The sequence below is a fragment of the Empidonax traillii genome, unplaced genomic scaffold, assembly GCF_003031625.1.
Source record: "Empidonax traillii isolate 1590-97213 ecotype Southwest subspecies unplaced genomic scaffold, ASM303162v1 scaffold688:size580741, whole genome shotgun sequence".
Classification (NCBI taxonomy): domain Eukaryota; kingdom Metazoa; phylum Chordata; class Aves; order Passeriformes; family Tyrannidae; genus Empidonax; species Empidonax traillii.
The window spans coordinates 255,456-280,753 of record NW_020955881.1 but is presented as its reverse complement, the minus strand read 5'-3'; the positions used below and the strand labels follow the sequence as shown (position 1 = coordinate 280,753).

Below are 25,298 nucleotides of genomic sequence, written 5' to 3'. Positions count from 1 at the left end.
CAAGGTTGTCTGAACAAGAGGCAGAACTCCATCAGAGTTCTGCTCCCAAACAGGCAAATTTTGCTCAAAGTATGTAAACAGTCAGAATTGCAACAGTTTGCAGACTCACTGGTATAAATGCAAAGGCTGTGGTTTTGCATTTACTGGTGGTTATTAAAGGCACTAAGCAATGGAAGGAAAATCCTGAGTTTGCATTTTCCTTAGTAGTGTTTTAAGTATTATTTTAGTACCTAAGGTTTTGAGCATTTAGTTTCCACTGATTTGAAGTAGGTCTAAGGGCCTTTAAGATAGTTTTGTGAAATATATTGCAGCCTGTAAGATCCGTCTCATTTGGTACATCTGCTAAATCAACAACATTCTGCCACAAAGGCTGGTTATTTTTCAATCAGTCTGGTTCAAAGTTTCATGAGACCCTGGCTTTTAGCTTGAGATTATATCCAGATGTTCCTTGAATTCTCACCAGTTCATTACTTCCACAAAAGGGCATTTTACCCACTTTAAGACAGCACTACTGGCTTAAAGTGATGTTTTAGTCATTCCATTTTATCACCACCTCAGAATCAGTTTGATAGCACAGATTGGAGACAAGCAAATTTCAGGAGAGAAGTGGTAAAAAATTTCTTTAACATGGCTTCAGGGGACTCAAAGAAGCCTATGGTACCCACGAACATGTCATTCTAACTCCTCTTGTATCTTGTATCTTATTTCCTTAAGTTCTAGGCTGGATCTGCCCAAAGACTAATGGGTGCACTAGTAGGAAGGAGGAACGAGTTCTTAAATTATAGGGTATTTCCTGAAGAATTGAAAGAGGTGTAAGAAGGCAAAATTGTGGATGGGGGAACATGATGCTCCCACAACACTTACAGCTGTAAGAACATAAAAGATACAGGTTTTTTTTCCTGATGCTTTGTTCCAGGATTTGCTGTTCAAGTGAACAAGTGTGAACATGCTTTACCTTAAAGTTCAGAAAAAGACAAAAACCAGAATTCCAGCTGCTGCTAGTTCTTCTGCTTCATACAGTGACGCATCAGAGACAGCCTGGGATCATTGAGAAATCAAGCTTCAGACAAATCAGTTTCAATGTGTTATTCCAATTCAGCCAATATAGGGCCAGAATCAAACTGTTTCCATGGGAAATTTCTTAGTTTTATTGTTTGCCCACCTTTCCCTCTGCAGACTACGTGATGGGGAGTCCCTCATAGCCGTATGCAAATCACCTTTGGATAGGCAGTAATTAGGGTGTCCTTGAGGAAGTAAAATACAGTCTGGTTCAGTTACCAGCTAAACTTACATGGTGATCAACACTGTCCTGCGAAGACATTACTGTAAAACTTAAATTAACTAAAAACCCCTGCACAGTCTGGGATTGGTGCCCAAGAATGCATGTGGGTATGGTGGTTTCCTCAAATGTCAGTCACTGCAGAGCAAGGTGTACAAAATACTGTTCGGGATGGGGACAGTTCCTTTTGAAATACTTGATTGGTTCCCTAGACTTTTCTTTGGGCTTGAATTGTGTTCCCTCCAGTTGCCACGCTGCAAAATAAAAAGGAAGCATGAATACCTTATTCTTTTTCTTCTAATGCTTCTAGTGCCTATGTAGTATACTGGATTTAAAATAAAAGAAAAATATGGCCAGCTTCTCTTAGGTTTTGTGTGTGTGTGTGTTTACAAAGGACAAGCAGGAAGACATAAGAACTCCAGAGATCACAGTCTCATTACAATTTAACCCTCATGTTTTTAGGGTAAATGAAAAGAGGACTAACTAGAAAAGAAGAATGTTTGACCTGAAAGAAGTTAAATATTTAATGTTTAATTTTTCGTGTTAGTTGTTGAAAAAAAGGAAGTGCATTTATATTAGCAAAGACCTCACCAAACCGTGATTCTGGCAAACATTGAAATTATTCCTAATTAGAGATGAGATCAAGCTGTAAAATTAACTCTTATGGCTCAGAAAGCCATCTCTCCATAAAATTGGATACATTCAGACAATCACTGAAGACTGACTGTGTGTATATATGTATTTTCCTTCTTGTATACTTCCCCGTGACTTTTCACAGCTTGGCGCTTGGAGCAGGTCCCAGCCATTTTTCACCTGCAAGACAAACCAGCACAAAGAGACAATTAGAATTTAATACACGGGAGTAATTGTGCAGTCATATTTCTGCAGCAGGATGATTGTTCCTACTCTTTTGAAGTGTAACTACTGAGATGGAATGCAGATTTATATGCGGGTTGGAGTGCTTCAGACAGCTGCAGAAATCCTTCACTGTCTAGGAATAGCTGAAGCTGTACAGAAGAATTTTTCCTCTGTTAGACATGAGAGATCTGTTGGGTCTGGCGTATTGCATATGAGGGTCAAACCCATTCTTTTTAGGACTCCTTTTGTGGGGCTGGGGACTAAGAAAGCAAAAAGGGCTGGAAGGCTGTGGAGTCAGAGAAACAAAAAGAACATGTGGGTAAGTCCTTGGAGTTGAGACTAGAAACCAGGCCACAACATTCTAATCAGGATTAGTGACTACTTAGTGGGTGTTGGGTACTCATTTTCCTCACTCTCCTTTTATTGAATCAGAAACCCTTCAAGAAGACAAAAAAAAAAAAATTTCCTTCTCTTTAAGCCTATGACTAATATTCATTTACACTAGTATTTTCTGCTGAATTTTTTCAGTAAATGTGTGAGAGCTGGTTATGTGCATAACTCCTTCTAGTGACATACCCTCTCAAGTGCCAAATCTTGAGATGAACAGTTAAATGCTCTCTAATCCATTAAAACCAGTGACTTGAGTTTTTTTATCCCAGCCTATTTCAATCTCTTCAAAAATTTAAAGAGTGCATTCTGTTGTAGAAAAACGTAAAAAAATGTAGAAAAGAATGTTCAATATATGAATGTCTGTTACAAATTTGTGTAGGTAGGCACAAGTTATGGATTGGGGAGCTGTAATAATGTGCTTTTTATTAAGAAGATAGAAAATGAAAATGCTAAAACTACAAAAAAAAAAAAAAAAAAAAAAAAAAAAAAAAAAAAAAAAAAAAAAAAAAAAAGAAAGCAGCATCAGCCACAGTCTTAATTAGTCTTAAGCTTAGCCAAGACCTAATGTCCAGTACCAAAAGGTTAAATATGAATATTTTTAAAACTAAAGAGTTTCAGTTGTAATTTGAGAATGGCATGTGGAGCAAAAAGTCTTGAAATATACCAAGAGAGGATGGAGAACTCAAGTTACTTCTTGTCTGGAAAAGGACTATATGTTTGGCCACTCTCTAACTGTACTGAGATAGATTTCAGTCAGCAGTTTCATTCCAGGAGAAAGGTACCCAACATTAGTTAATATTTGAAAGACCTTAAGAGCGTTTTATTCAGCTGCATTTTCAGTAAAAGAGGGTGAAAGCATGAAACGAGAAGTGATGTTACTAGGTAGACTCACCTATAAAGCTGCCTAGCAGCTCTAAACGATCGGAGCCAAAAAAGAGATGAGGTTCCCCATTATGATGTGCCACAACAGCAGGCATCCCAAATGCCTATTAACACCATGGAGATGAAACAGAGAATGTTATAATGAGAGAATTTTTTGCAGATACATCATCAGTATTCAGGAATAAACCCCAGTAACTCTTGACTTTTTTTTCCTCCCCTTCTTTTCACCTTCTTCATTCATAAAATCTAATGAAGCTATCAGAAAATAGGTGACTCTCCAGAGCTTGTATGCCCCTTTTGAAGGAACAAAAAAAGCAGCCTGATAAATCCACAGTTCTATTTCAAGTAGTGATAAGTGGTATCTCATAGTACTGATCTCCTCCTTGCTGTCCAGCTGGAATGAGCTGAATGGGTCAACCTGGTTGTCCCACATGACAGATAAACTACCAACAACAGTGAGTTAGCTTTCACACATTCAAAAAGCAAAGAGCACCCAACAGAGATGGTCTGTATAGTGCTTTCTAATCATCACCTTCATTGTTCCTTGCTTCCCCATATTCATAATAGGGAAGGAATGCATAGCTGTGAAGCCCAATGGCATAGGAAGCATCTCACCCCATATTTCAATGCCTCATCTGTTGTCTCTCTCAGTCGGTCCTTCACTGTAGGGGATGAAATCATTTCAAGTGCCTTCTGGGAGAGCTCTGATGATAGCCCAGCCTGCCGGGCAACCTGAGAAAAGATGGGATAATTAGGAGTACCCTATTAGTAAATACTCTAATTCCTACTATGGTCTAATTAATTTAATCCCCAGTACTGTCACCCAAGGTCTATTGCAAAAAAAATTTCAAAATGCTCTTGAAGCACTTCTTGCATAACTGTCTTGATGTATGCCCAACCCATTCATCATTTAACAATTCTCAGACACAAAGTAGAAGAGACATTTTAAACTTCCAAAATCTGCACATTTTTTTCAGGAGTTCCTAAACATAAAAGGGAAAAAAACCCTAAGCTGAGACTGTAATACAATAACTCATAAATAAATTACAAAACCTCCAAACTGGTTTTATGAAAAATATAATCTTACTGTACAAGCCTATCAAGACAGAAACAGTTTTTATGGCAAATGTGGCCACATGGGATATGTAAGTGACTTCATGAAAGACACTGTAACTCACAGAGGTTAAACAGTTACTGGTGTTTCTGCTGTATCTTTTTCACCTCCTCTGTGCCTCTGCCACACAGGAAGGAGATAAAGTAGCCAAAGTTAAAGGTCTAATGTTTATCGGGTAACACTGATAATACAATCATTTCTTCACAGCAGCTCCTACGGTTTTGCTTCAGATTTGTGACCAAAACAATGCTGATAACACACTAATTGGTTTAGCTATGGTGTTTGTACAGTGTCAAGGCATTTTCTGTTTCTCACTCTGCCCCCACTGTGAATAAATTGGGGGTTCACAACATGTTGGAAGATAACACAAGGCAGATGGCCTGAACTACCCGAAGAGATATACCATGCCATGTAACAGGCTCAGCAATAATTAGTGAGAAGGGAGTTTAAGGAAGTTAACCTCCTTTCACTTGGTAACTGGCTGGGCATCAGTCTACCTGTAGGAGGTGGTGAGTGATGGCCTTTGCTTTGTTTTCTTTCACTCTTCTTTGACTTCTCTTTTGCTTATTAAGCAGTTTTATCTCAACCTACAAGTTTTCTTGCTTTTATTCTTTTTTACCCATTCCCCTGTCCTTCTGGGCAGTGGGAAGAAACAAGTGAGTGTCTGCGTGGTGCTTTGCTGCCTACCAGGGTTAGCACACCACGGTTTAATTATATCTTTCAGTCTTGCCTCTTGAAAAGGGAAAAAGCAAACCTTTGCTGTAATTCTGGTAGAAAAGGTACACTAAGAGGAAGCTGAAGTGCAAGGACTAGACTTGGGGAAAGCAAGGCTGCAGGTTTCAAATTTCAATTAGGGACGTTGGAGAGACCAGTTGTGGACAATTCCTCTCTTTTCTTCGTATTCCAAGAATTTATAAAATAATGTAGAATGGAGAGCCCTTGAAGAGGATCTCCCGGTATATCAACTTACATGCCATGACAGCTTTACTGTAATAAACAAAACCTAAACATCAACAGAAAATACATCAAGAGTATAATTTCTAAGCATACAAAAGGGCAGTACAGCACTGAGCTTAACAGCCTGGCTCCATCACTCCATGGAAGGTCAGCCTCCCCAAAGTGTTGCATTTTACCTGAATATTTCATATAGCAGCAATACCTCAATGCATTCTGGAGAAATGGTTTGTACTTTCAAGACTGTTAATAAAGCAGTATTAATAGATAACTAATCACCCATCCTGGGTATCTTGCCACATGAATTAACAAAAAAGAAGGAGACTCTGGTTCTGAATGTTAAGCATGACAACGAAAAAAAAACAATACATTCCAAACAGAGCTGCTAGGCAAATTAAATCCTTTTTTTTCTACCTGAAATTTTTTCAAAACTCCAAGTGTTCATTTGATTAAGTTGTCTTCATGTTTATTACTGTCGTGGTTTTGCTTTGGGTTAATTTGCTTTCCACTTCTCACACAATTATTACTAGTTGAGAGAAGGTATTTGCAGACAAAAGAGAGACAGGATTTGGGGTAAATAGTATACACATTTATTACTAGTAAAACAAAAAACTACTAATAAATTAAAAACTAAAGAACTATATCTATAACAATTTCTACTCAAGTTGAAATGTTATATATATACACAGAAATACTTCTTCCCTTTTTATACTAGTCCAAGGAGAAGAAGTAGTCTCATTCTGTATCTTTGGAGTTCCAGTTCTCTCCTTCTAGTAGTAGATCTTCAGCAGCAGCAGCACTTTCATTGCAGTTGGAACTTCTTCTCTCTCCTTCTCGCTCTGTGTTGGCTTCCAGGGCTGGGCTTACCCCCCTCCTGGGCTAAGACCAAAGGCTGAGAGTTACTCAGGTCCTGAAGGGTCTTCCTCCTATAGGCTTGCAAGGGGACACTTGCTTACTATGGATCTTCTTCCACAGGGTTACAGGGGATAATGGTTTAAGAGTTCACCCCTGTTTCCCTATGGAGGTCCCTCCCCATGGGAGAACAGTCCTCGATAGACTTCTCGGCATGGGTCTGGCACGAATCCACACACGCACGGATTCCAACATCTCACATGGGCCGTCTCGCTCCAGCATGAGATTTCTCAGGGTCACAAAATCTTCAACAGCAGTATAGATCCACACACACACGGATCTCAATATTTCACCTGAGTCGTTACTGCTCCAGCATAGGTTTCCCTCAGGGTCACAAATCTTCACCAGGACTCTGCTTCACTTCAGTCTTTCTTATGAAGTCTTGGTTCTCTTTGGTACATCCACAGACTTCTCTATCAACTGCATGGGGGGTCTCTTTACTCCAATAAACTTTTACAAGTAGTAGGGATTACTTTTCAGTCTTTTCCCTGCTGAAGAGAGAGAGCAAAAAGGCAGGGGGGAAACAAGTCTCCCCCCTTTCGCACTTTACTTTTCTTGCTGCAGTTTCAGCTGCCAGCTTCGACCTTGGAAGCTCCGTTTTCTTTTGGCTGGAATTCTTCCACATCAGTTTCTGTTCAAGCAGTTCGTCTTTTAAACTTTTTTCTCTTCACTCTCTTACAAGAGAGAAGGGAGGACTTCAGTGCTACACCTGCTCCCCCCACCCCGGCTTAAGCCGGGGGAGGAGGGAGTCTGGCCCTGCTCGGGCCCGCTACTCCTCTCCCCTACATAGCTGCTGCTACTAATTCCAACTGCGCCAACAACCTTCTCTTCCGTTTTCTTGAAGATGTAATTAGCAAAGGCGTTACTGGACTTTTGATTGGCCTTTTTGTCCGGAAATTACCTGGACAAAACCATCCTCAGCCCCAGGGATGGGCTGGTGGGCAAAACCACGACAATTACTGATCCAAGTCATCAATAAGAATCTATCAGAAATGCAGACGCACCAAAAAAAAGAGACACTTACAGAAAGTATATTCTCTGGCTGACTGATATCTTCATGCTGGTAAAAGAATAAAATAAGAAAATCAGTACTTAAGAACAAAAGCTCAGCTCTGGACTTGAAAGCAAGTTTTCTAAGAAAATAGAAATAAAACCAATATACTAGTTACTGGAGAAATTTCCTTAGGACAGGTATTAAGTCACCTAATCTAGGAAGTTTTTTCTGATAGGAACCACTGATCCATGCAGCCTGTAGGACTCACCATATATACCTAAAAGAAGTAAATTAAACTGACCATAAACTAGTTCTTTTCACAGTGGCTCCTGAACTACTATGACCTTAAGTTCCTCCTATGACTCTTCATTAAAAGACATTCCCTTTCTCTTGCTCGAATTCTGCATTTGAATGATGTGGGACAGGAAGGGTAACAGAAAGCACCAAAAAGTTGGCTTCATAAAATACTGACCTGTGACCAGAAACGTATCCAGAACTCCCTAGATAAGGGTTCCAAGTATTCTGCTTTTGTCATATCGATGGCTGTGATAAAGCGCATGGCCGCAAGACTGCCTGGGATTAGTGTGAAGACAGAGAAACATACTGAAACAAGGCACAGGTTCAGGAACAGAGATGGTCTGCATGAGTGCTACCTAAGAACAATATGATCTCCTCTGTAACAGGCCTGATAAATCCCCAGTCTGTAATAGTATAGCCTATGTTGATTTATAGTAGCTTATGGTGATTCACAGTTATCTCCCAATGATATTATGTGAATAATATCATTCACAGCCATATTTCTCCAGAAATTTGTTTTATGGTTAAAAATGCACAGGCTTCATATTGCTCATAGATACAGAAAAAGGCTGCGGACAGGGAATTAATTTTCACCTTTACTGTTAGGGAGAACTCGAACCAGAAGTGTTAGAGATGAGAAATACCAGCTAAGCTAAGTCTCTTTCTTACTTGTACGAAAGATACGTTGGAAGTCATCTCCGGAAATTTTTATAGGCACTTGGTAGTATTTTGCCATCCTTTTCATATCCTTCAGCAGGTATTCGGCACGCTTTGGTAGCATTGCTGGTGGCTTGTTACCTTTAAGGGAAAAGTCCTGTTGAGATTTCCAACTGTATTATAATACTGGACAAACCAACACTGGATAAATTAGACTTCATGTGTATATGTGCCTAAGGAAGAGTATAATTTCATATTGGCTTACTGAAACATACTCAGCTTATCCAAAGAAAATGCTAGGATTTAAACTTGATTTATTTTGGTTTTGCACAGACCAACCCTTTAAGATGGCAGAATCAGCTTTAAACCAAGGTACAAATGTCCTAGCAGGGATTTATGTTGTTTCAGACAGATGACTCTTGAGACAGACATGCACAGGTAAACCAATGTAGAGACTTGTTAATTTCATGATTTGTAAATCTCAGTGATCAATTTGTTCTAATAAGGCCATGAGTACTGTTTTAGGACATACTTGGATCCTTCCTGCATATTACAGAGTGCAAGAGTTCCACAAATTAATTCTGGTTTCAACTCAACAAAAACTTTAAGGAAAACACTCCATATCAAATTATTATGGTATTTTAGAACTGATGAACTTTGGCACAGACTGCCAAAGTCTATGTGGCTGTGTAGTTACAACAGCATGAAATTCTTGTGATTTCTCAATCACTACCAACCTCCACAATCCTACGGTTAATTTGATACTGGGGCCAAAAATTAGTTTAAAGCTGGCTCTGTGGACTCTGGACTCACCAAGAGCTTGCCCACTAGTGCCCTACTAGTGAAGAAGGTGCTTCCCTACAGAACTAATCTCTTCATGTTGCCTACCAGTTTGTTGCATTATGCCACCAAGGAACGCTGGACGAAAGCGCAGGTCAATATTCCAGATGTGCTGGTACCGGCAGAGAACCTACAACATAAGAGAATAGTGATGGATTAACAGTCAGAGGTGTCTATAGAGCTGTGTGCAGGTAAGGCAGTAAACAGACACTGCAGATAAATCCTCTTCTGCTGTATCAGTGATAGCCTTAAAACCTTTTCTGGATGCTGCCAGAGAGTACTGATCTCAGAAAAACTGAGAGGACCACATTCGTATCATGACTGTAAAAGTCTAAGCAGGAATAAATAAGGGAACGATCAAGCTCATGAGTGGATGCTCGCACCTGTTAAACATCAAAACTATCTCTGAAGCAAAATGTTCAGGAGTAACTCCCGCACAGGCACAGGCCATGCTGCTGTTTGGATGGGACACGCTTCCTTGGCGTCTCTGGATTTCAACACGCGAGGAAGAAACCCAGACACCCCTCACAGGTGCGAGAAAAACTAACTACGAAGCGGGAAGGGCACAGCCTGCAGCCGGCCGGAGGAGGTGACCTTGAGCGGCCCTTCGGAAAGGGAGGCGGCGACGGGAGCGACCTCCCGGACCGGCCGGCACCAGCGGCCGCAGAGACCCGAGGCTCCCCGGGCAGGGCCCCCCTCCTTCTGCCGCCCCCTCACCTCAAACCCCAGCCAGGAGTAAGGGGAGATCACATCGTAAAACAGCTCCACGACCGTCCGGCCCATCCTGACCCCGTCTCGTTCCGCCGCTCCCGAGGGCGCTCCCCCAGCACCAGCAGCAGCAGCAGCAGCACCGCCCCGGGCAGGGAGAGGGGCGGCCCTTCCGCAATCCCTGCCCTCCCACCTCTCAGGCTCCTCCCTGTCCTTCCGTGAGCCGCTGCCCTTCGTGGTGGCTTCGCCTTCTCTGCTGTGAATCCCGGCCGGGGAGGAAGAGGAGGGGTGGGAGCGGGGGGCGGGGAGGGAGGCTGTGTCCTCCATGGCGAAGCCGGGGGAGAGGAGGTCCCCGAGGAGGGAACCCGGAGCCGACTCAGCGGAGCAGTGCAGCATGTTTTCCCAGGAGCATGGCTTCCCGGCCGGATCAGCAGACGTTTTACGTGCTACTGGCCCTTTTGTCCCCCTGCCCTCGATTTTCCCATATTTGTTCCTCCTACCTTCACCTAAACCCTTCCCTTTTCCCGCCTCTGGTCCCTCCCCTAACCATCCCACAAGAAGTTCTCTGCAATGCCAAAATCCTTTCCCCTGCATCCTGTCCCGTGCCACAGTCCCCTCCCCTGAGCAGGAGCTCTTCCTAGCCCTAAGCGTGTTCCTAATTATTCATCTGGCTGTAATCTTAATTTTCAACAAAGCAGCTTTCTGAACTAAGAGTAACTTTAACTCAAGGCTGAAAAATGTGAACTACCGACAGTAGTTTGTGACCTGTCCCTGAAATCTTTTCTTAACACGCGAGTACAGGGCAGTGAAACAAATCGTTAAGGAAGGATTTGGGAGAGAGCTGGGAAACACCAATGTGAAGTCTTTACCAGACATATTGGTAGACACACTGTGAAAAAGGAATTCATGAACGACTCAATTAAAACAAAACAAAAAAGAATAATCTAATGGGAAGAATTAGTAGGGCCTTTCCAAAGGAAAATGCTGCCTTGCATTTTTCTCAAGGGGTCAAAAACACTGTGGTGTGAATTTAACAGATGCTATAAGTCACTGCCTTAGACATCCTCTGAGGTCTGGGGTTTCCTTTTTGCTGGCCACTGGAGCCTACGGATGTGACTGCTGCTTTCCTGTGCACCAGTTCAGCCAGCAGAAAGCCTGAAAGCAGAGAGATTCATAGGTACATACGCACAGGACACTAACACAGCCTGCAACAAGCAGTGCAACCTGTAATTCACAAACAACACAATTTCCTTTTCTACCTGATTTTTTCAAAAACTTAAAAGATGGATTTGTAATGAGCTTAGTGTCAGCCCCATTCTCTTGGTTTTCATCCTGCTCTTTAGCCTCAATGAATGATTGTTTCTGATTTAATAACTTGAAGTCATCTGTTACTTCTATATAATTCTGTGTGCATGTTTTCATCCCCCCAAATAAGAATTTTGCCTGATAGATCCCACACTTAAGCCACTTTACATCTTTCATTAATCTTGTGTTCTGTTAATTTACTTTCAATACAATTACTCCAATTATCCTAAAAATGGCCATGTGCAGGTCCCATTGAGGTGCTGCCGTAATGCTCTAAGAGTTTGGCTACAGATTTTAACACTGTGAGCACATTCCCAATATCAGTCCGGTCATCCCAGTGACGATTATATACCCCAGTCACTTGGGGAATACTCAGCTTAACTGGATCATGCCGATGACATCAGGTGTTGCCATCTCTGAGGCTCCAGGGACTCCTTCTTCGTGGTCACTGCCTGGTGCCACCAGAGAGGAGAAGTTCTGTCCTGTGTAGAGAGTTTTGACAGCGATAAAATGTCTGCTACACCTTTTTCTGGCATAGAATTGGTTGCCCCTGTCAGTTTCTGCTGCCTTTTCCTGTTCCTTGCAAACACTCTCTATTTCTACTTTCCCAGTTTTTCTGTTAGTGAGTCAGGAAAAGTAGATAGCATGATGCTGTTAAATCACAGGGGTATATGTGTTTCTCTCCTTCCATGTCTCACAGCATGCCTGTCAGGCCTTGTTGATGCTGTTGCACAAGCAATCCACAAGCATACCTTTTTCAAAGACTTGGATGAAACAGAATTTTGATTATTTTCTTGCAGTTCATTCTCCATTCATAATAATCCCCAGAAAGATGTCCCATGTATCTTGGAGGAAAAGCATAAATTTAAGAAAAGATCTTTGAACAGTTTCTAATAAGAAAATATCATAATTTAACAGATGACCTCAGTCAAAAAATAATTGCAACTACAATATTTAGAAATAAAAACAGAAAGTGTCCAGGCAGTCTTGGCAACAAGAAATTATAAGGGAAATTTGAAAGATTTTCTTAAAAGTCATGTTTGTTTATCTTGTAAGTATGTAATCACTTCTCTACAAATAACCCAAACTTATGTAAACTAATCTTAAATGTAGGTTGTTCTGGTTCTGCTAGTAGTGGGATTAGCATTTTATGAACAAAGGTAGATTTCCAAAAGTGGTCAGTCCAGCTCAGCAGTCTCTATCAGCATCCCAGCTCTTCAATGTCATCATAGCCTGTATCTTCAAAAGCAGGGGATGAAGGTCTCTCAGCCTCAGGGGTCCTGTTTTGGGACATACTATGACTCCAGTCTGAAAACATGAAGGGAAGAACACTGAGATAGATAAATGCACACTCTGCCTTACCTTTATAGGTTGCGCAGCTGTCATTTGTCTCCTTTAGAAATCAGAACCTTAGATATGAGCGACTGTAGAGGATCTGAGAAATGCTTATGTCATTCTGCCTTCTGATAACGTGCATACATATCCAAAGATAAAGCTTGCTGTTTCCAGAAAACAGGTTACTGTTCTGACTTTAAACACTTCTAATAAAAGCAATTCTTCCTTATAGTGGTTAGATAAAACCTAACTAATCCCTTGAGGTACCTTCCACCTTGATTATCATTGAGTTTATTACAGTAATTATGGATGGTGAAAACTGACAGCATTGCTCTTCTAGCCTCAAGCCTCACCTGTCTGTGAATCCTTGTTTCTGTCACTTTCTTCAGGCCCAATGATTTCCTGTTCATTCTGCCCGTAAAGAGAAGCATCTTTAGGTCCAGGAGCTTCTGTCACATCATCATAACCATTTTCCAGGGCATTTTCAGGCAGTGGAGAGATCTCTGGAACAGTAAAGGTATTAGTTGTAACAGGGAGAGTTCTTCCACTAGAGAAAGCAGTAGCTGATGATCCAGCAATATAGGGCTTTAATACTGACATGTCTGTACTTAACTGGAATCCATCCCTCAGAGAATGTTAGTTTTCACAGTGTTATGGTATATACATATCCTTAATATGTGTATAAACACAAAAATAAATCAAGGCAATCCTGTTTTACTTTTTATGTAGTAATCAATACTCAATCTGAATAAGAAAAAGAAATCTTATTTGGAATAATTATCTTCTTTATAAGCTTTTCAAAACAAGGAAAGGCTTTTAGTTTATTTTTAACTAAAAAAAATATATTAAAAAAGCAATAGGAAATAAAATTAAGGACATGGTGCAGCAGAGTCTGATATATAGGCAACTGAGGTCCAGAACTGCTTGTGCCTTTTGCAGTTGATCTCTTGGAGACCAGGTAGCAGCTAAAGGATCAGTTCTAGGAAATTTCAGTTCTTCTTCAAACACTTGCTCTCCTTCAGCTAATTCCAATTTAAGAAAACAAACCAAACCAAAACACCCCCCCCCCCCCCCAACTGGGAATCCGCATTTTCTTCAGATCTTTTGGGTTAAAATTTCCTAATCGACTCAAATTGTATGGCAGTGTTCTTATTTGAAACATATCTTTCCTCTGTCTTAATTCTTCCCATTTTTCTCAGAAATGAAGCAATAGTTTACAATCTGTTACAGTTGAAATTTCTGGGAGAAGCAGTTGTCAAACTGTTGGATTTATGTGACTGGATACTGTGGAGTGTGCAATACTACCAGTGAACATTTATTTCAAACTTCTCATACAGAAGAGAAAACTAGCACTTGTATACGAGGTTGTATGACATTCTTCCACCACGAGAGTTGAGAAGAAAATTTTAGTTCACATCAAAACAACCCTAGCACATGAAGTGCAGCAATGAAAAGGTTTTAATCATTAATAATGCTTTTGATAATAAAAGCTACCCTGATCTAGGGTCTCTTTCTTTGTACAATCCTCATCTTTCATTACCTTGAGTTGCTCCAGGACCACTTTCTTCATCATTGTCCCCTCTATAAAACTGTACCTTTGTTTTTGAACTCTCTGAATAAGAATCTAGGCAAATGAGAAAGAATGTGGTATTAGATTAAACTCTCCTTAACTGCTAAGACTGCATCATGAGAAAAAGAGCAGGCTAGAGGAATACCATCCAAAGATTCTTTGGCAGTCAGCATTACTCCTGCAAGGTTTACAGTAGAATAACCAAGAATCCCTCAGGGGCTCCATAACACCTCTCATGGCTCGTGGGGGAGACAAGCCACAAAGGGAGAGAAGCAATTCTCAGGAGGAAGCCTACAGGGGCACAGTTGCTGGCAGAGAGAGGCAAATAATTCCTTTATTTGTACCTGCTTTAAATAATTGCAGCAAGAGGCTTTTATTTGTTTGTTTGTTTGTCTGTTTGTTTTGTTTGACCTATACTGATCTATGGTCTATGGCTGCACAAAACAAGTTGTCCTTAGGAGAGGAATTAGCAGAGTCCACTGGGCAGGAAACTCCTCAAATCTAGGAATTTTTAGTTTTCCAGTAGATTTGGGAGCTACAAAGTATCAGACTGGGATCAGGGCCACCAAAAAGAGCTTTCTCTTGAGAAGAGCAAGATGTACAAACCTGAGAGGTAAGTCACGACCTGCTTTTCCCTCATCAGGTTATAATCAATCTCTTCATAGACAGCCTCAGAGAAGGGGTCATAGGATAGTCTGGAATCTGAAAGTAAAAGGTAATGATCACTAACACGGTCTCTGCTCATACTCAGGTTGGGTTCTTGAAAAGGACAAATTCCCTAAAGGGGCTGCATGGCCAAGCAGGTACCTAGAAAGTCACCAAGATGTGCTGACTGAGGTTAAGCACTGCCTGGCTATTTCACTGCCAGAAAGTGAGTGAAAATCTTGGTGTGGCAACAGATGCAGTTCATCACAGTCACCCACCCCCTCAGCCTCCCCAGCCAACTAAACACTTGCCAACCATGTCAAGGAGGCATTTCATACCAGTCCTGAGGGACCCACCTCTCTGCTGTGCCCTGGCACGTTGGATCTGTCTAGCAAGAATGGCAAGGACCAGGCAAAGAAGGGTCCCCAGGATAATGCAGAAGATGACAGGCATCGAAAGTCTCGTGTTGTCTGTTGCAGGGCGGCGGGGCGGATCTGAATGGAAATGAAAAAGAAACAGGAAGGTAATCAGATGTCCCGGAGAGCTGTTCCTCTCTATAGCCCCTCCTGTGCCCATGCTAGCAGGGTGAGGCAGGTCACCTGCTGCCCAGTCATGGGTCCTGCTCAAGCAGATAAAATTCGGCAGCTGGGGATAGTGCCACACAGTTTTCCTTTACAAAAGGCTGCAGGAGATGCTTTCTGGTGAGCTGAAATAAACTGCTGATTTAGCTACTAGGCAATATCAGGGACAATAAATTGTCATTTGATGCGAAAAAGAAAGGGAGGAGAAGGAAGAAGGAATTTACCTGCTCTAGTGGGTGGTGCTGTTGTTTCTGTCATACCTGCAAAAGGAAAGTGAGTCCACATTAAGGAAGAGGCAAGTGTGAAAAACAGGGAGAACATCTTCATATCATTTGTGAGTTCCTGCAGTCAAAATTATGAAAGGGCTAGTCACTGGGAAGTACATCTGATGTAATGCTCCTCTATCTACCTTCTTCCAAGATCTGTATAATAAAGGGCCAGTCACTAACCAGAGCAATTCACAGCAGCATCTTCCTTATGATCACAGTTTTTGCCAAGCGAAGACTTGGCAGGACAGTCCCAGAGAGACAGCTCTGTTCCTTTACAGTGCACCTCCTCCAGCCAGATGGGGCCAGTCCCTTCCCCAAAGGCAGCTTCACTCAGAGCAGAGACAGCAGATCCACATCCCAGCTGCCTGCATACAACGTTAGCATCTGCCACGTCCCAGGTGTCATCACAGATTGTTCCCCAGGAACCTTGGTGCCAAATCTCGACTCTGCCTGAACATTCATCATCTCCTCCTATGACTCGTAACTTCTCCCTGTCTGCAAAACACAGAAACCTTCTGTTTTACTGAAAGAGCAGGAAGGTTCAGAGAGACCAATAAGGAAAAACAAAGAGGCCAAGGTACCTGAACAACTTGTAGAATTTGGACACTTAGCAAATGTGGCTGGAGAAGTTGCCTCTTTTCTTCCTGCAGAATTTAAATAGTGAAGTAAATAATTTTATTATTTTCGGAAAAAAAATAAGGGAGTGTAAATTGCCTGAAAATTAACCATCAAGTTATTTTTTTTCCTGATACATATGTGGAGCTTGCTTAGTTCTTAACAGATTGCTGTTTGGCTATTGCTGTAAGTAAAATAATCTTCCTGTTGGCTATGCTTTCTTCTCACATGAGGCACCTACAATCCCTTTCAGGATATCCAAATGTCATCTAGAAGTCATTTATATTATAGTGAATATATATGAATATAGATATTCATACCCAGGGGTATGAAATACTGTCACAAGAGCAGGCATTAGAAGTGTATCTTTAGAGCCAAACTGATTTTTACACTTGTCCATGGCTATGAGCATGTACATGTGTGCATGTACATACATATGCACTGATATGCCTCCATACATGTAGAAACACATATCTGCCTCTGGACATCTTGGGAAGTCTGATCCTAACTCAGATCTTGCAGACTGACTCTATATCATAGATTTTTGCTTAAAAATTATGCAATGACACTGTCCTATTAGAAAATTCCTTAGGATTTCCATTGGGTAACTGCACTCTGTAACAGTCATGTAATTTTAATTTGCTCATTTACCTCAAGGATGTAGACAAAAATGTTTCTACCATTTGCATGAAACTAGAAATAATGTATATTATGTACCATATAATAAGCAAAGGTAATTAGGTAATTACTGCAATGTCTCTATATGTGTGCATAGGTTAATGTCTCGGCAATCCTATACAATGCATTTCTGATTACCAGTGCAAGTAACGTGGGTCTCTTCTGCTCGGTTATCACATGACTGAGGATCCCAGGGGTCTGACTGACATTGCCAGAGAGAACTATGTTGCTCAGTACACTCAATGTGGTCCAGCCATGTTGGCCCAGAACCTCTGCCGTATTCGAAATCTTCTGCAATTTCCCCTCCATCTCCGCAGTCCAGGTGTTTGCATACAGTTACTGCAGTGAGTTGAGTCATACGATTGGAACAAATGCTCCCCCATGTCCCATTGTAGAAAACTTCTAGACGCCCAGCACAGTCATTGCCATTCACCAGCCTCAGAGCCAAGAAATCTGGAAGTGAAGACATAGAAGTGGAATTAGAGAGCCTGATTCTGCTAGGAACTTGGCTGTGATGAGTGAAATCCAGATATGTATTGCTATATGCTTAGGCTTTGATAGTAAAAGACATTTGGTCTTCCTCATACTATTGATTGCTGGCCACGGAGTTAGTAAATTCAGCTAATCCTGATCCAGAGCTTGGATCAATATGTGCTGATTGGCAAAGGGCCAGTAGGCATTTTTGCTATGTATTTGTGGTTGCTCTTCTCTAAGTGGTATTGAATCCTTGAACCTAAAATTCAGAACAACTAGTCTAGGGCACAACTTAAATGATCTGTCTGCACTCACTTCAGTGGCACTCAGACACCCTCTGCATATGCAGCTAGGACTTCTTGCTTTAGAGGGTAGTAGTTATTTTCTGTTCCTTTGTGGCTCTGATTCAGAGTGCCAACAGTGTCTCTCATCTCTTGAGATGCTCAGTGCCACAAACTTCTTATGATGTGGGGATTTTTTTTCTGCCTGTGTATATAACCATTTTTTTTACAGTGCTAACTACCTGTATTGGTTCTACCTGTATTGCAGAGCATGGATGCTCCACAGGCTCCAGTCCCTTCAGAGTTTGTACCAGCTCCATCAGGGGCCCTGACAGGCTGCAGTCCCTTCAGGAGTTGCACCTGGACCTGTGTGGGTCCTCCACAGTCTGCAGTCCTTTCAGGAGTGTACCTGTTCCGGTGTGACTTATCCACAGGCCACAGCCCTCTCAGAGACATACCTCCTCTGGTATGGAAACCATGTCTCCAGCTGTGTCCCCATCAGTGTCTTTTTCCACTTCTATTTCATTTTTCCTCTCTCTTGCAACTGCCACTCTGTCTTAAATATGCATGAGCAGAGCCACCATAATCTACTTCAATTTTCTGATGCTTTGGTGCACAGTGGGTTGTTTTCATTGGTTTCAGAGCCAGCTGCAACTGACTGTAAAGGACACACAGCCCCTTGCTGTAGAAATCTTTACAAACACCACACACATTCCGTGTGTGTGTGTGTGTGTGTTAATGCAACATTTTGCATCTTGGTAGGACCAAGAGGATATGCTGACCAACTAGGCTTGTAATCAGGACAGCAAGAGGCTGTCCAAGCAAGTCTCCACTATTCACTGCTTCCCTTTCATGTAACCCTCCTGTTTGAACCCACAAGCTCAGAAAAAGGTTTTCCAAACACACCTGAGCACAGGACTCCAGCATCCTCTTTGTGTTGGCAATTGTGCTGGCCCCACGCCCTAGAGGGACATGCCCAGAGATCAGATTCAGCCCCAGTGCAATTCACGTCATCCAGCCAGATCTGTCCTGAACCTTTGCCATAATGAGCAGAGACAAATGCCTCGATGGCATGTCCACATCCAAGCTGTTTGCAAACAACATTAGCATCTGATAGATCCCAGTTATCATCACAGATGGTGCCCCAGATGCCATCATGATAAACCTCTACTCTCCCAGCGCAGCGCTTTGTTCCATTCACCAGCCTGATCTGTTTGCTACCTGTAGGAGGAAGAGCCACAACCAAAATGCACAGGTCAGCAGAGTGGCTGTACTTTGAAAACATTTTTAAGACATCATTATGTTTTGTTATATCACAGTTCTTCTGCTATGGTTGCTTAGGCCAAACTTGTTTGAAGCTAAAATTATGTGAAGGGAAAGGCCTACTCCTCCCTCTTGTAAATGTTTGAATAATTCCTGTGAGATGTTGCAAACAAGGATCATACTGAGTATATCCAGAGGTCACCTCATCTTATAAAGCCATCTTATCTATACTCATTTAGTTAGACAGAGACAGTTCCTGTTACAGATGGGTTACAAAATCAGAGAAGAGTAGAAACAGTTGTAATATTCTTTAGAAAGGTTGAAGGTATTTATAAATTAAAAATGTCACAAAATAAAAGCTATTTAATTCTCAAGTATCAGTCAGAATATGTGGCAATCATGGCCAAATTAGCGTTCTTATGGCTTCTGCATTCTAATACTTCTTTTTGATTCTGGAAGATAAATTCTTTAAGAAATTCAAATGAAGAAAGCATGATGTAAATTACACATGCTTCCTTAACTATCAAGCTCAGACTCATGCCTATTTAAGATCTGCTGAGACCACAGCACAGAGTGGCCTGGAGCCAGCCCTAGGAAACATTCTGTACCTTTCACACAGTAACTCACCTGAACAAATCACACCAACGTCTTCAGAAACTCCCATTGGCACTGTCTGATACTGGTAGGTCTTGCAGAGCATCAGCTGAGTCTCATTTCCAGTACACTGGACACTCCTGAAGCCAACAAGACCCATACCTCGCTCAGACTTTGGAAGGTAATAGGCTTTCTCGGCAGTTCCACACTGAAGCTGTCTGCATACCACCTGAGCATCCCTAATGTTCCAGTCGTCATCCAGGACTCTGCTCCACATACCGTGGAGTGAGATCTCAACTCGCCCATCGCAGCGGCTCTCACCACTTGAGAGTCTGAGTGATTCAGCAGGACCTGGGCTCAAGAGAGTTGGAAAATATATTGAGGAATATTTACTGCTCTTACTGTAGTATGAATAACTTACAAGAGACATATGGAAGACAAATTTCCATGTTGGTAAAAAATTAATTCTTGCCACTGATTAAGGAGACTGCCTATGCTTTGTTTGCTTTCATGCACAGAAGGCTTTCTCTGCTCGAAGATTAGATCCTGTGGGAAGTCAGGCACATCTAAACACTGTGAATTCCTCTACTAAATCAAGTTTCTATGCTGAAACAAAGGCTGTAGGGGTGATGTAAAAGAAAGGAAAGAGTATTAAAGACAGACTGACATACCAGCCTTGCTTGTGAGAGTGAGATCACTAGCACTGCTCCGGTCTGAAATTGCACTACCCATAAAAGGCCACTTCTGACTTACCTGAGCAAATTACAGTGGCTACTTCTTTGGCTGAACAGGTTGGATTGCCCAAAGTAACTTGAGCACAATCCCACAGGCAGGACTCTGTCCCTTCACAGTGAAAAGCATCTCTCCATATAGTCCCGTTCCAATCTGCTGAATGGTCTTCCATATGGATTGACTTTGCATAGCCACAGTTCAGCTGACGGCAGAGAATGCTGGCAGCTTGCAAATTCCAGTGGGAGTGGCAGAGTCTTCCCCACGTGCCTTCATGTCGGATCTCCACTATGCCAGAGCATGTGGTGCCATTCACCAACCTGCCCCCTGGACACCCTGGATGTAAGAGAAAGTGAGTGCTGAGACTTTACATTTGTAACTGCTCATGGGCACAACCTGAAAGTGACTGGGAACTGGGAATGAGTTTTCCTTATCATTCACTACTAAAAATGATTTCACTGGCCCACTGGAACTTCCATACTCATAACTAGACTTCAGTCCACCCTGTTTTACTCAGAAGAATGACTAAAAATCAGGATCTGGTCCCCTTTGCCATTTTTAAAATCAAGGCACTAGGTTTTGGTGCTCTGCGTTGACCAACAGACCTTAATTGTTTGGACCAGCCTCACCTAGGGCCTACAGCTATGCATCCTCGGACTGCTGGTCCAAGCCTCATTTAAACCTGGATCAGGAATTCAGTTCCTTGCCTCAAGTATGTGACAGGTGTAACTGTCTCCAGTCTTGTCTCCTGCTATGTCTGGCTGTTCTCTCCAGCTGGACCCTACATTTGATTGATTGCTTTGACTTGTTTGGGACTGTCTATAGACCTTATTACCAACACCTTCCTCTGTCCTCTCTGCAGATGCTTCAGACTGTGCCTTGGTGGTAAGGACTCTAACTGTGCTTTCCTCACTCTGTGCCCCCAGCTCATCCTACCTTGTGGAGCAGCCCTGCTCTTGCTGTTCCCTGACACTAGGAGCCTTTCACAGGGAGCAGCCTTGTGGTACAGATGAAGTGCAGCCTTGACTCCTGTAGCAGCAGACAAAAGACAGAACCTGACTCCACAGACTCCCTCTGAATTTTGGGTCGGTATCTTTCCTCAAAGAAGGAGTTTTTCAGTTCTCCTCTTATACCTTTGCACTGCTCACCTGAGCATACCACACGAGCATCTTTTCCAGCAGGGCACTCATCATGACCTAGCGCACTCACGGGACAGCCTCTCAGGAGAGGGTCATTCTTCTTGCAGCTGAATGTGCCATTCCAGACAGATCCATTTCCTTTCCCGAAGGACTGTCCACCTGGAATCCGTAGGGCAACTCCACAGTCTAACTGCTGGCAGAGGACATTGGCAGCTGGTAAATCCCACAGGTAGTCACAGAGAGTTCCCCATGTGCCTCCATGAAGAAGCTCTACTCTCCCTGAACATGTGGTGCTGCCATTTGCCAGCCTGTACCCGCCATAGCCTGCAGGGAGAATAAAGGAACTTAGCTGTTACTTTTTGGTTTTTGTGCTATTGCACTGAAAATTGTAAGAGAGCTCTAGCTGCCATAAACTAGCTGCAAGGAACTAGCACTCACTGTGTCTCAGGTTATTGGAAAGCATGTTAGACCAGGATGTTGATAAGCCAGCTCTGAAAAAGAAGTCTGTCTGGTAGGGCTGCTCTTTGTTATTTCCTGGCCTCCCTTAAGGCATGATAGGGGAAGCATCCAAGAATTCTGAGGACCACAGAAATGAGTATGCAGAGGCTCTGAACTGTGAGTTAACAGGAAGAAGACATATAGGACACAATTAAATTATGTTCATCAGTCCAAAGTCTCACCTGAACATACAATGGTGGCATCATGAGAGCACGTGGTAGTGTGGTGTAGGTTCCTGGGACAGTGTGCAAGGTTAGTCTCATTCCCTACACAGTGAAACTCTTCTTGCCAGATCAGTTCATGTCTGTCACCAAAGTGAGTTCCTTTCAAGGTATCCACAGCCTGGCCACACTCTAACTCACTACATATAACAGAGGCAGTTTTGAAATCAATGTGTGAAAAACAGACAGTAGCCCAAGTTTCTTCTTGCTTTACTTTCAGATTTCCTGAGCAGGCAGTGTCTCCTCCAGTCAGACGTAGACCAGAGAAGCCTGGGGAAAAAAAAAAAAACCACACAAACCATAAAAAACCCAGAATCAAAGGTTGGTTATATTGACCTAATTTCATAACTCCTCTACCTTCATAGGCAAGTCACGCCACTTCTCTGAGGACCACTGATACTTTTAAATAATGATTGGGGCAATTCCTGTATGCCACTGACAAGAAAGAAAATGGTGTATGAGATCGCTTATTTCTTAGTATATGAAAATATTAAGTCCTTGGGAAGCTATAGAAGTAGGGAATCTTTGAACCAATGACTGAGAAGTTGCAACTGCTAAACAGATAAATAAATATCCATTTACTAGTGTGTTAAATGAATAGGAAGCCAAAGCTTCCTTCTTTCCAGGAAGAGGAAACAGGAAATGTTGCACCCATCTTCATAAAAGGCTAAAAAGACAGACTGAAGATCTACAGGCTGATCAACCTCACTTTGGTACCTGCAAAAATTATGGAGTAACTCCCCTGGGACACATTTCTGGGCTCAGGAAGGTGAATGGGAAGAGTCAGAATGGATTTATTGAGAGTGTATCATGGCTGTGGGACCTTATTGCTTTGTCTGATGAAAGTGGATTTATGAATGAGGGAACAGCAGCTCATGTAATTTACCTCATATTTAGCACAGTCATTAGCTCTGTCCTGCATAATATTCTTATGTCCAAAAACTAGGATATTACAGTCTGGGTGGAAGGACAACATGGTTAAACAGCTGATTGAATGGTCAGGCTCGAAATAGTGATTGGTGGGTTGCACTCTGCCTGAAGACTGGTGGCAAGTGGAATACCGCTTTGTTGGGTCTTTCCTGGGTCCCATTCTGCTCAGGGTCATTACCAACAACCTGGAGGAGGTGATGTTATCATTTTGGGGAGGTGGAGGGAGATAACCACGAAAGCAGAGCTGCCATTCTGAGATCTAGACATCTGTATTAATGGGCTGAGAGGAACCTTCTATAAATCGAAAAGGACAAATGTAAGGTTTGTAGCTGGTAAGGAAAAACCTCTTGCAGTCGTGCTTTATCCAAAGAGCAAAACCAAGCATATCTTGCAGAAGAAGCAGCCAAACAGATATTGGATTTGTTTGCCATTGAAGACTGTCCTGTCTTAGCTTATGTGAAGATCTGGAGAAGAAAGGCAATTGTATGGCATAACCCTGTATTTGCTTGCTTCTCCATCTACACCCACTTTTTTAGCTCCTGTTCCCAGTCATGGAGAAGTTTAGTACTGCTGTCCTGTTGCCTGGGAGAACTGTGATAGAAACAAATAGTTTCTTTTTCTGTTCTATGTCATTTGATATGCCCATTGTATGTTATTGCTGTGTTCAGGCAAAGTAGACTTGCACTGGTAGTCAGCAGAAGACGTAGTGCTGGTGCAGCTTGCTGTGGCTGAATACAAGCAGTACGAGGACAAAGTCTGATCCCAGTCTTGTATTTTTTTCTGTTCTACAAGGCTGAATGACTTCTTACCTGAGCAGATCACTCCAATATCAAAGTAATGAGGGCAGGTAAAAGCACCCCATCCTGTATGTGTGCAGTTCCAGAGAGCAGGTTCATCACCACGGCAATCAACTCGATACAACCATGTCGGTCCAGTCCCTTCTCCAAAAGGAGCTCGATTAAGGGCCTGAACAGCTGATCCGCATTGTAGTTGCTTACAAACAACCTCAGCATCTTGTATGGTCCAGTCACCATCACACACAGTTCCCCACTGCTCCTCATGTTTTACTTCCACTCTCCCAGAGCAGGGGCCAGTTCCATTTGATAGCCTCAATTCATCAGCACCTTCAAACACAGAGACGGATCAAGGTTATGAAAAGGACAGTGCCTGATCATGATTATCTGTTACAGATGGCTAGCGAGATTATTATTGCTCTTTATTTACTCTTACATCAGAGTTAGTTGGTTCACCTTTCTAAATGGTCCAACTCAAAGGTTTTTTTGCAAGGAGCTTTATTTGTATTTACAAGTTTGAGCTAAGTGCACAGCTAAAATTTAAGTTATTTCTAATGACAGGCAAGCTTTCTCTTCTTCTGACTTAACAGGGCTAGGAAATGCTGAGTAACGTCCCTGCTGTGATTCACAAAGCACACCACAACAGACACCAGCAACTGGAGTGGGTGAGGGTACCACATGTCAGTGTGTGATTGCCAGTGTATATCAAGCTAGATTATCCTGTGGGTTAATTGGCCTGGGAGCCAAGTATGTGTATGTGTCTTTGGGAGAGAGGTAACTGGAGGAATTGGCTACCAGAGGGATCAGAGGGCCCATGCCTACTATTGGAGGGATGGTAAGGTCAGCTCAAAGACCCAGCTCAGAGTTGGCTTTCTGGGCTACAAGCACACATTTTTGACTCATGTCCAGCTTGTCACCAGCAATTCTGTCTACAGCTCAGAATGAGAGGTAAGACAGTAATAAGAATATCCAGTTTGTTTCCATTACAGCTTGACTCTTTATGAAACTTGGACTTGGATTCCTATGAGGATGGCCAGTCTGATTAAAATATAAAAATTTTACAGATGGCTCACCCTTCTTTATCTCAGGATCACCAAGGAGATTGAATCAAAGACAGAAACAGATTTAAACACCTTCTTGTCTCCTTGCCTTAGAGGTTGATAGAATAACAACGTATTTATACTAAATTTACGTACTTGTCTTTTATCACTGCCTTATGTGAAATAAAGTATGTACTTACCCAGGGACACCTGAATGGAGAGGAGAAGCAACCACAACACTGGGGCAGAAAGATGTCCTTTTGTTGCCATTTTGATTACAGACTTCACTCTTTAGACATTGCCTAGATCAACCTCTGCATGGGCTTTTCTGTGTCTCACAAATGACTACAAAAGAGGAAATATATAGATTCACATGCTACGTGAACTACATGAAGGAACCAATAGAAATATTGTTCACCTTTTTAGACGTTATCAATAGATTAATCTCAAAC

General features: G+C 42.2%; 3 protein-coding genes across 10 annotated transcripts in view; 1 reads left to right on the top strand and 2 right to left on the bottom strand.

Annotated features, from left to right (window-relative positions):
• Positions 1-1,645, top strand: part of LOC114065692 (rap1 GTPase-activating protein 1-like) — a 47,058-nt gene extending 45,413 nt beyond the window's left edge. For all 8 annotated transcript variants that reach the window (XM_027899780.1, XM_027899779.1, XM_027899777.1 and 5 more), the window contains one exon: positions 917-1,645. Coding sequence is in view for 1 of the 8 variants with exons in the window: in XM_027899776.1 (XP_027755577.1) it covers positions 917-934 (18 nt within the window). In the remaining 7 variants the exon portion in view is untranslated. The remainder of the gene's footprint in view (positions 1-916) is intronic.
• On the bottom strand, positions 415-10,048 carry GSTK1 (glutathione S-transferase kappa 1). Its single transcript, XM_027899786.1, has 8 exons — positions 9,895-10,048; positions 9,226-9,307; positions 8,350-8,478; positions 7,856-7,956; positions 7,414-7,449; positions 4,025-4,141; positions 3,420-3,513; positions 415-2,092 (listed from the first exon to the last, which is right to left on the bottom strand). Exons 1-8 carry the CDS (start codon positions 9,958-9,960, stop codon positions 2,052-2,054), a joined length of 666 nt encoding a protein of 221 aa, XP_027755587.1. The 5' UTR covers positions 9,961-10,048; the 3' UTR covers positions 415-2,051.
• Positions 10,049-12,391: 2,343 nt separating this feature from the next.
• LOC114065681 (antigen WC1.1-like) lies at positions 12,392-25,116 on the bottom strand. Its single transcript, XM_027899753.1, has 15 exons — positions 25,047-25,116; positions 23,822-24,136; positions 22,044-22,352; positions 21,373-21,687; positions 20,249-20,560; positions 19,529-19,846; positions 18,545-18,859; positions 17,022-17,336; positions 16,172-16,234; positions 15,771-16,085; positions 15,546-15,581; positions 15,097-15,234; positions 14,698-14,797; positions 12,879-13,066; positions 12,392-12,498 (listed from the first exon to the last, which is right to left on the bottom strand). Exons 1-15 carry the CDS (start codon positions 25,114-25,116, stop codon positions 12,392-12,394), a joined length of 3,216 nt encoding a protein of 1,071 aa, XP_027755554.1.
• Positions 25,117-25,298: the final 182 nt, after the last annotated feature.

Bases quoted from the DNA above. Each gene is read 5' to 3' on its own strand.
- GSTK1 (XM_027899786.1), bottom strand. From the start codon at position 9,960: ATGGGCCGGACGGTCGTGGAGCTGTTTTACGATGTGATCTCCCCTTAC. The intron at 4,142-7,413 runs GTAAGTGTCTCT...ATCTTTTCTCAG, and splicing joins AGCCAGAGAATATACTTTCT to GTTGCCCGGCAGGCTGGGCT. The intron at 3,514-4,024 runs GTGAGATGCTTC...TGGTGTTAATAG, and splicing joins ATGAGGCATTGAAATATGGG to GCATTTGGGATGCCTGCTGT.
- LOC114065681 (XM_027899753.1), bottom strand. From the start codon at position 25,116: ATGGCAACAAAAGGACATCTTTCTGCCCCAGTGTTGTGGTTGCTTCTC. The intron at 24,137-25,046 runs GTAAGTACATAC...CTGTGTTTGAAG, and splicing joins CTCCATTCAGGTGTCCCTGG to GTGCTGATGAATTGAGGCTA. The intron at 16,086-16,171 runs GTACCTTGGCCT...TGTGTTTTGCAG, and splicing joins AAATTCTACAAGTTGTTCAG to ACAGGGAGAAGTTACGAGTC.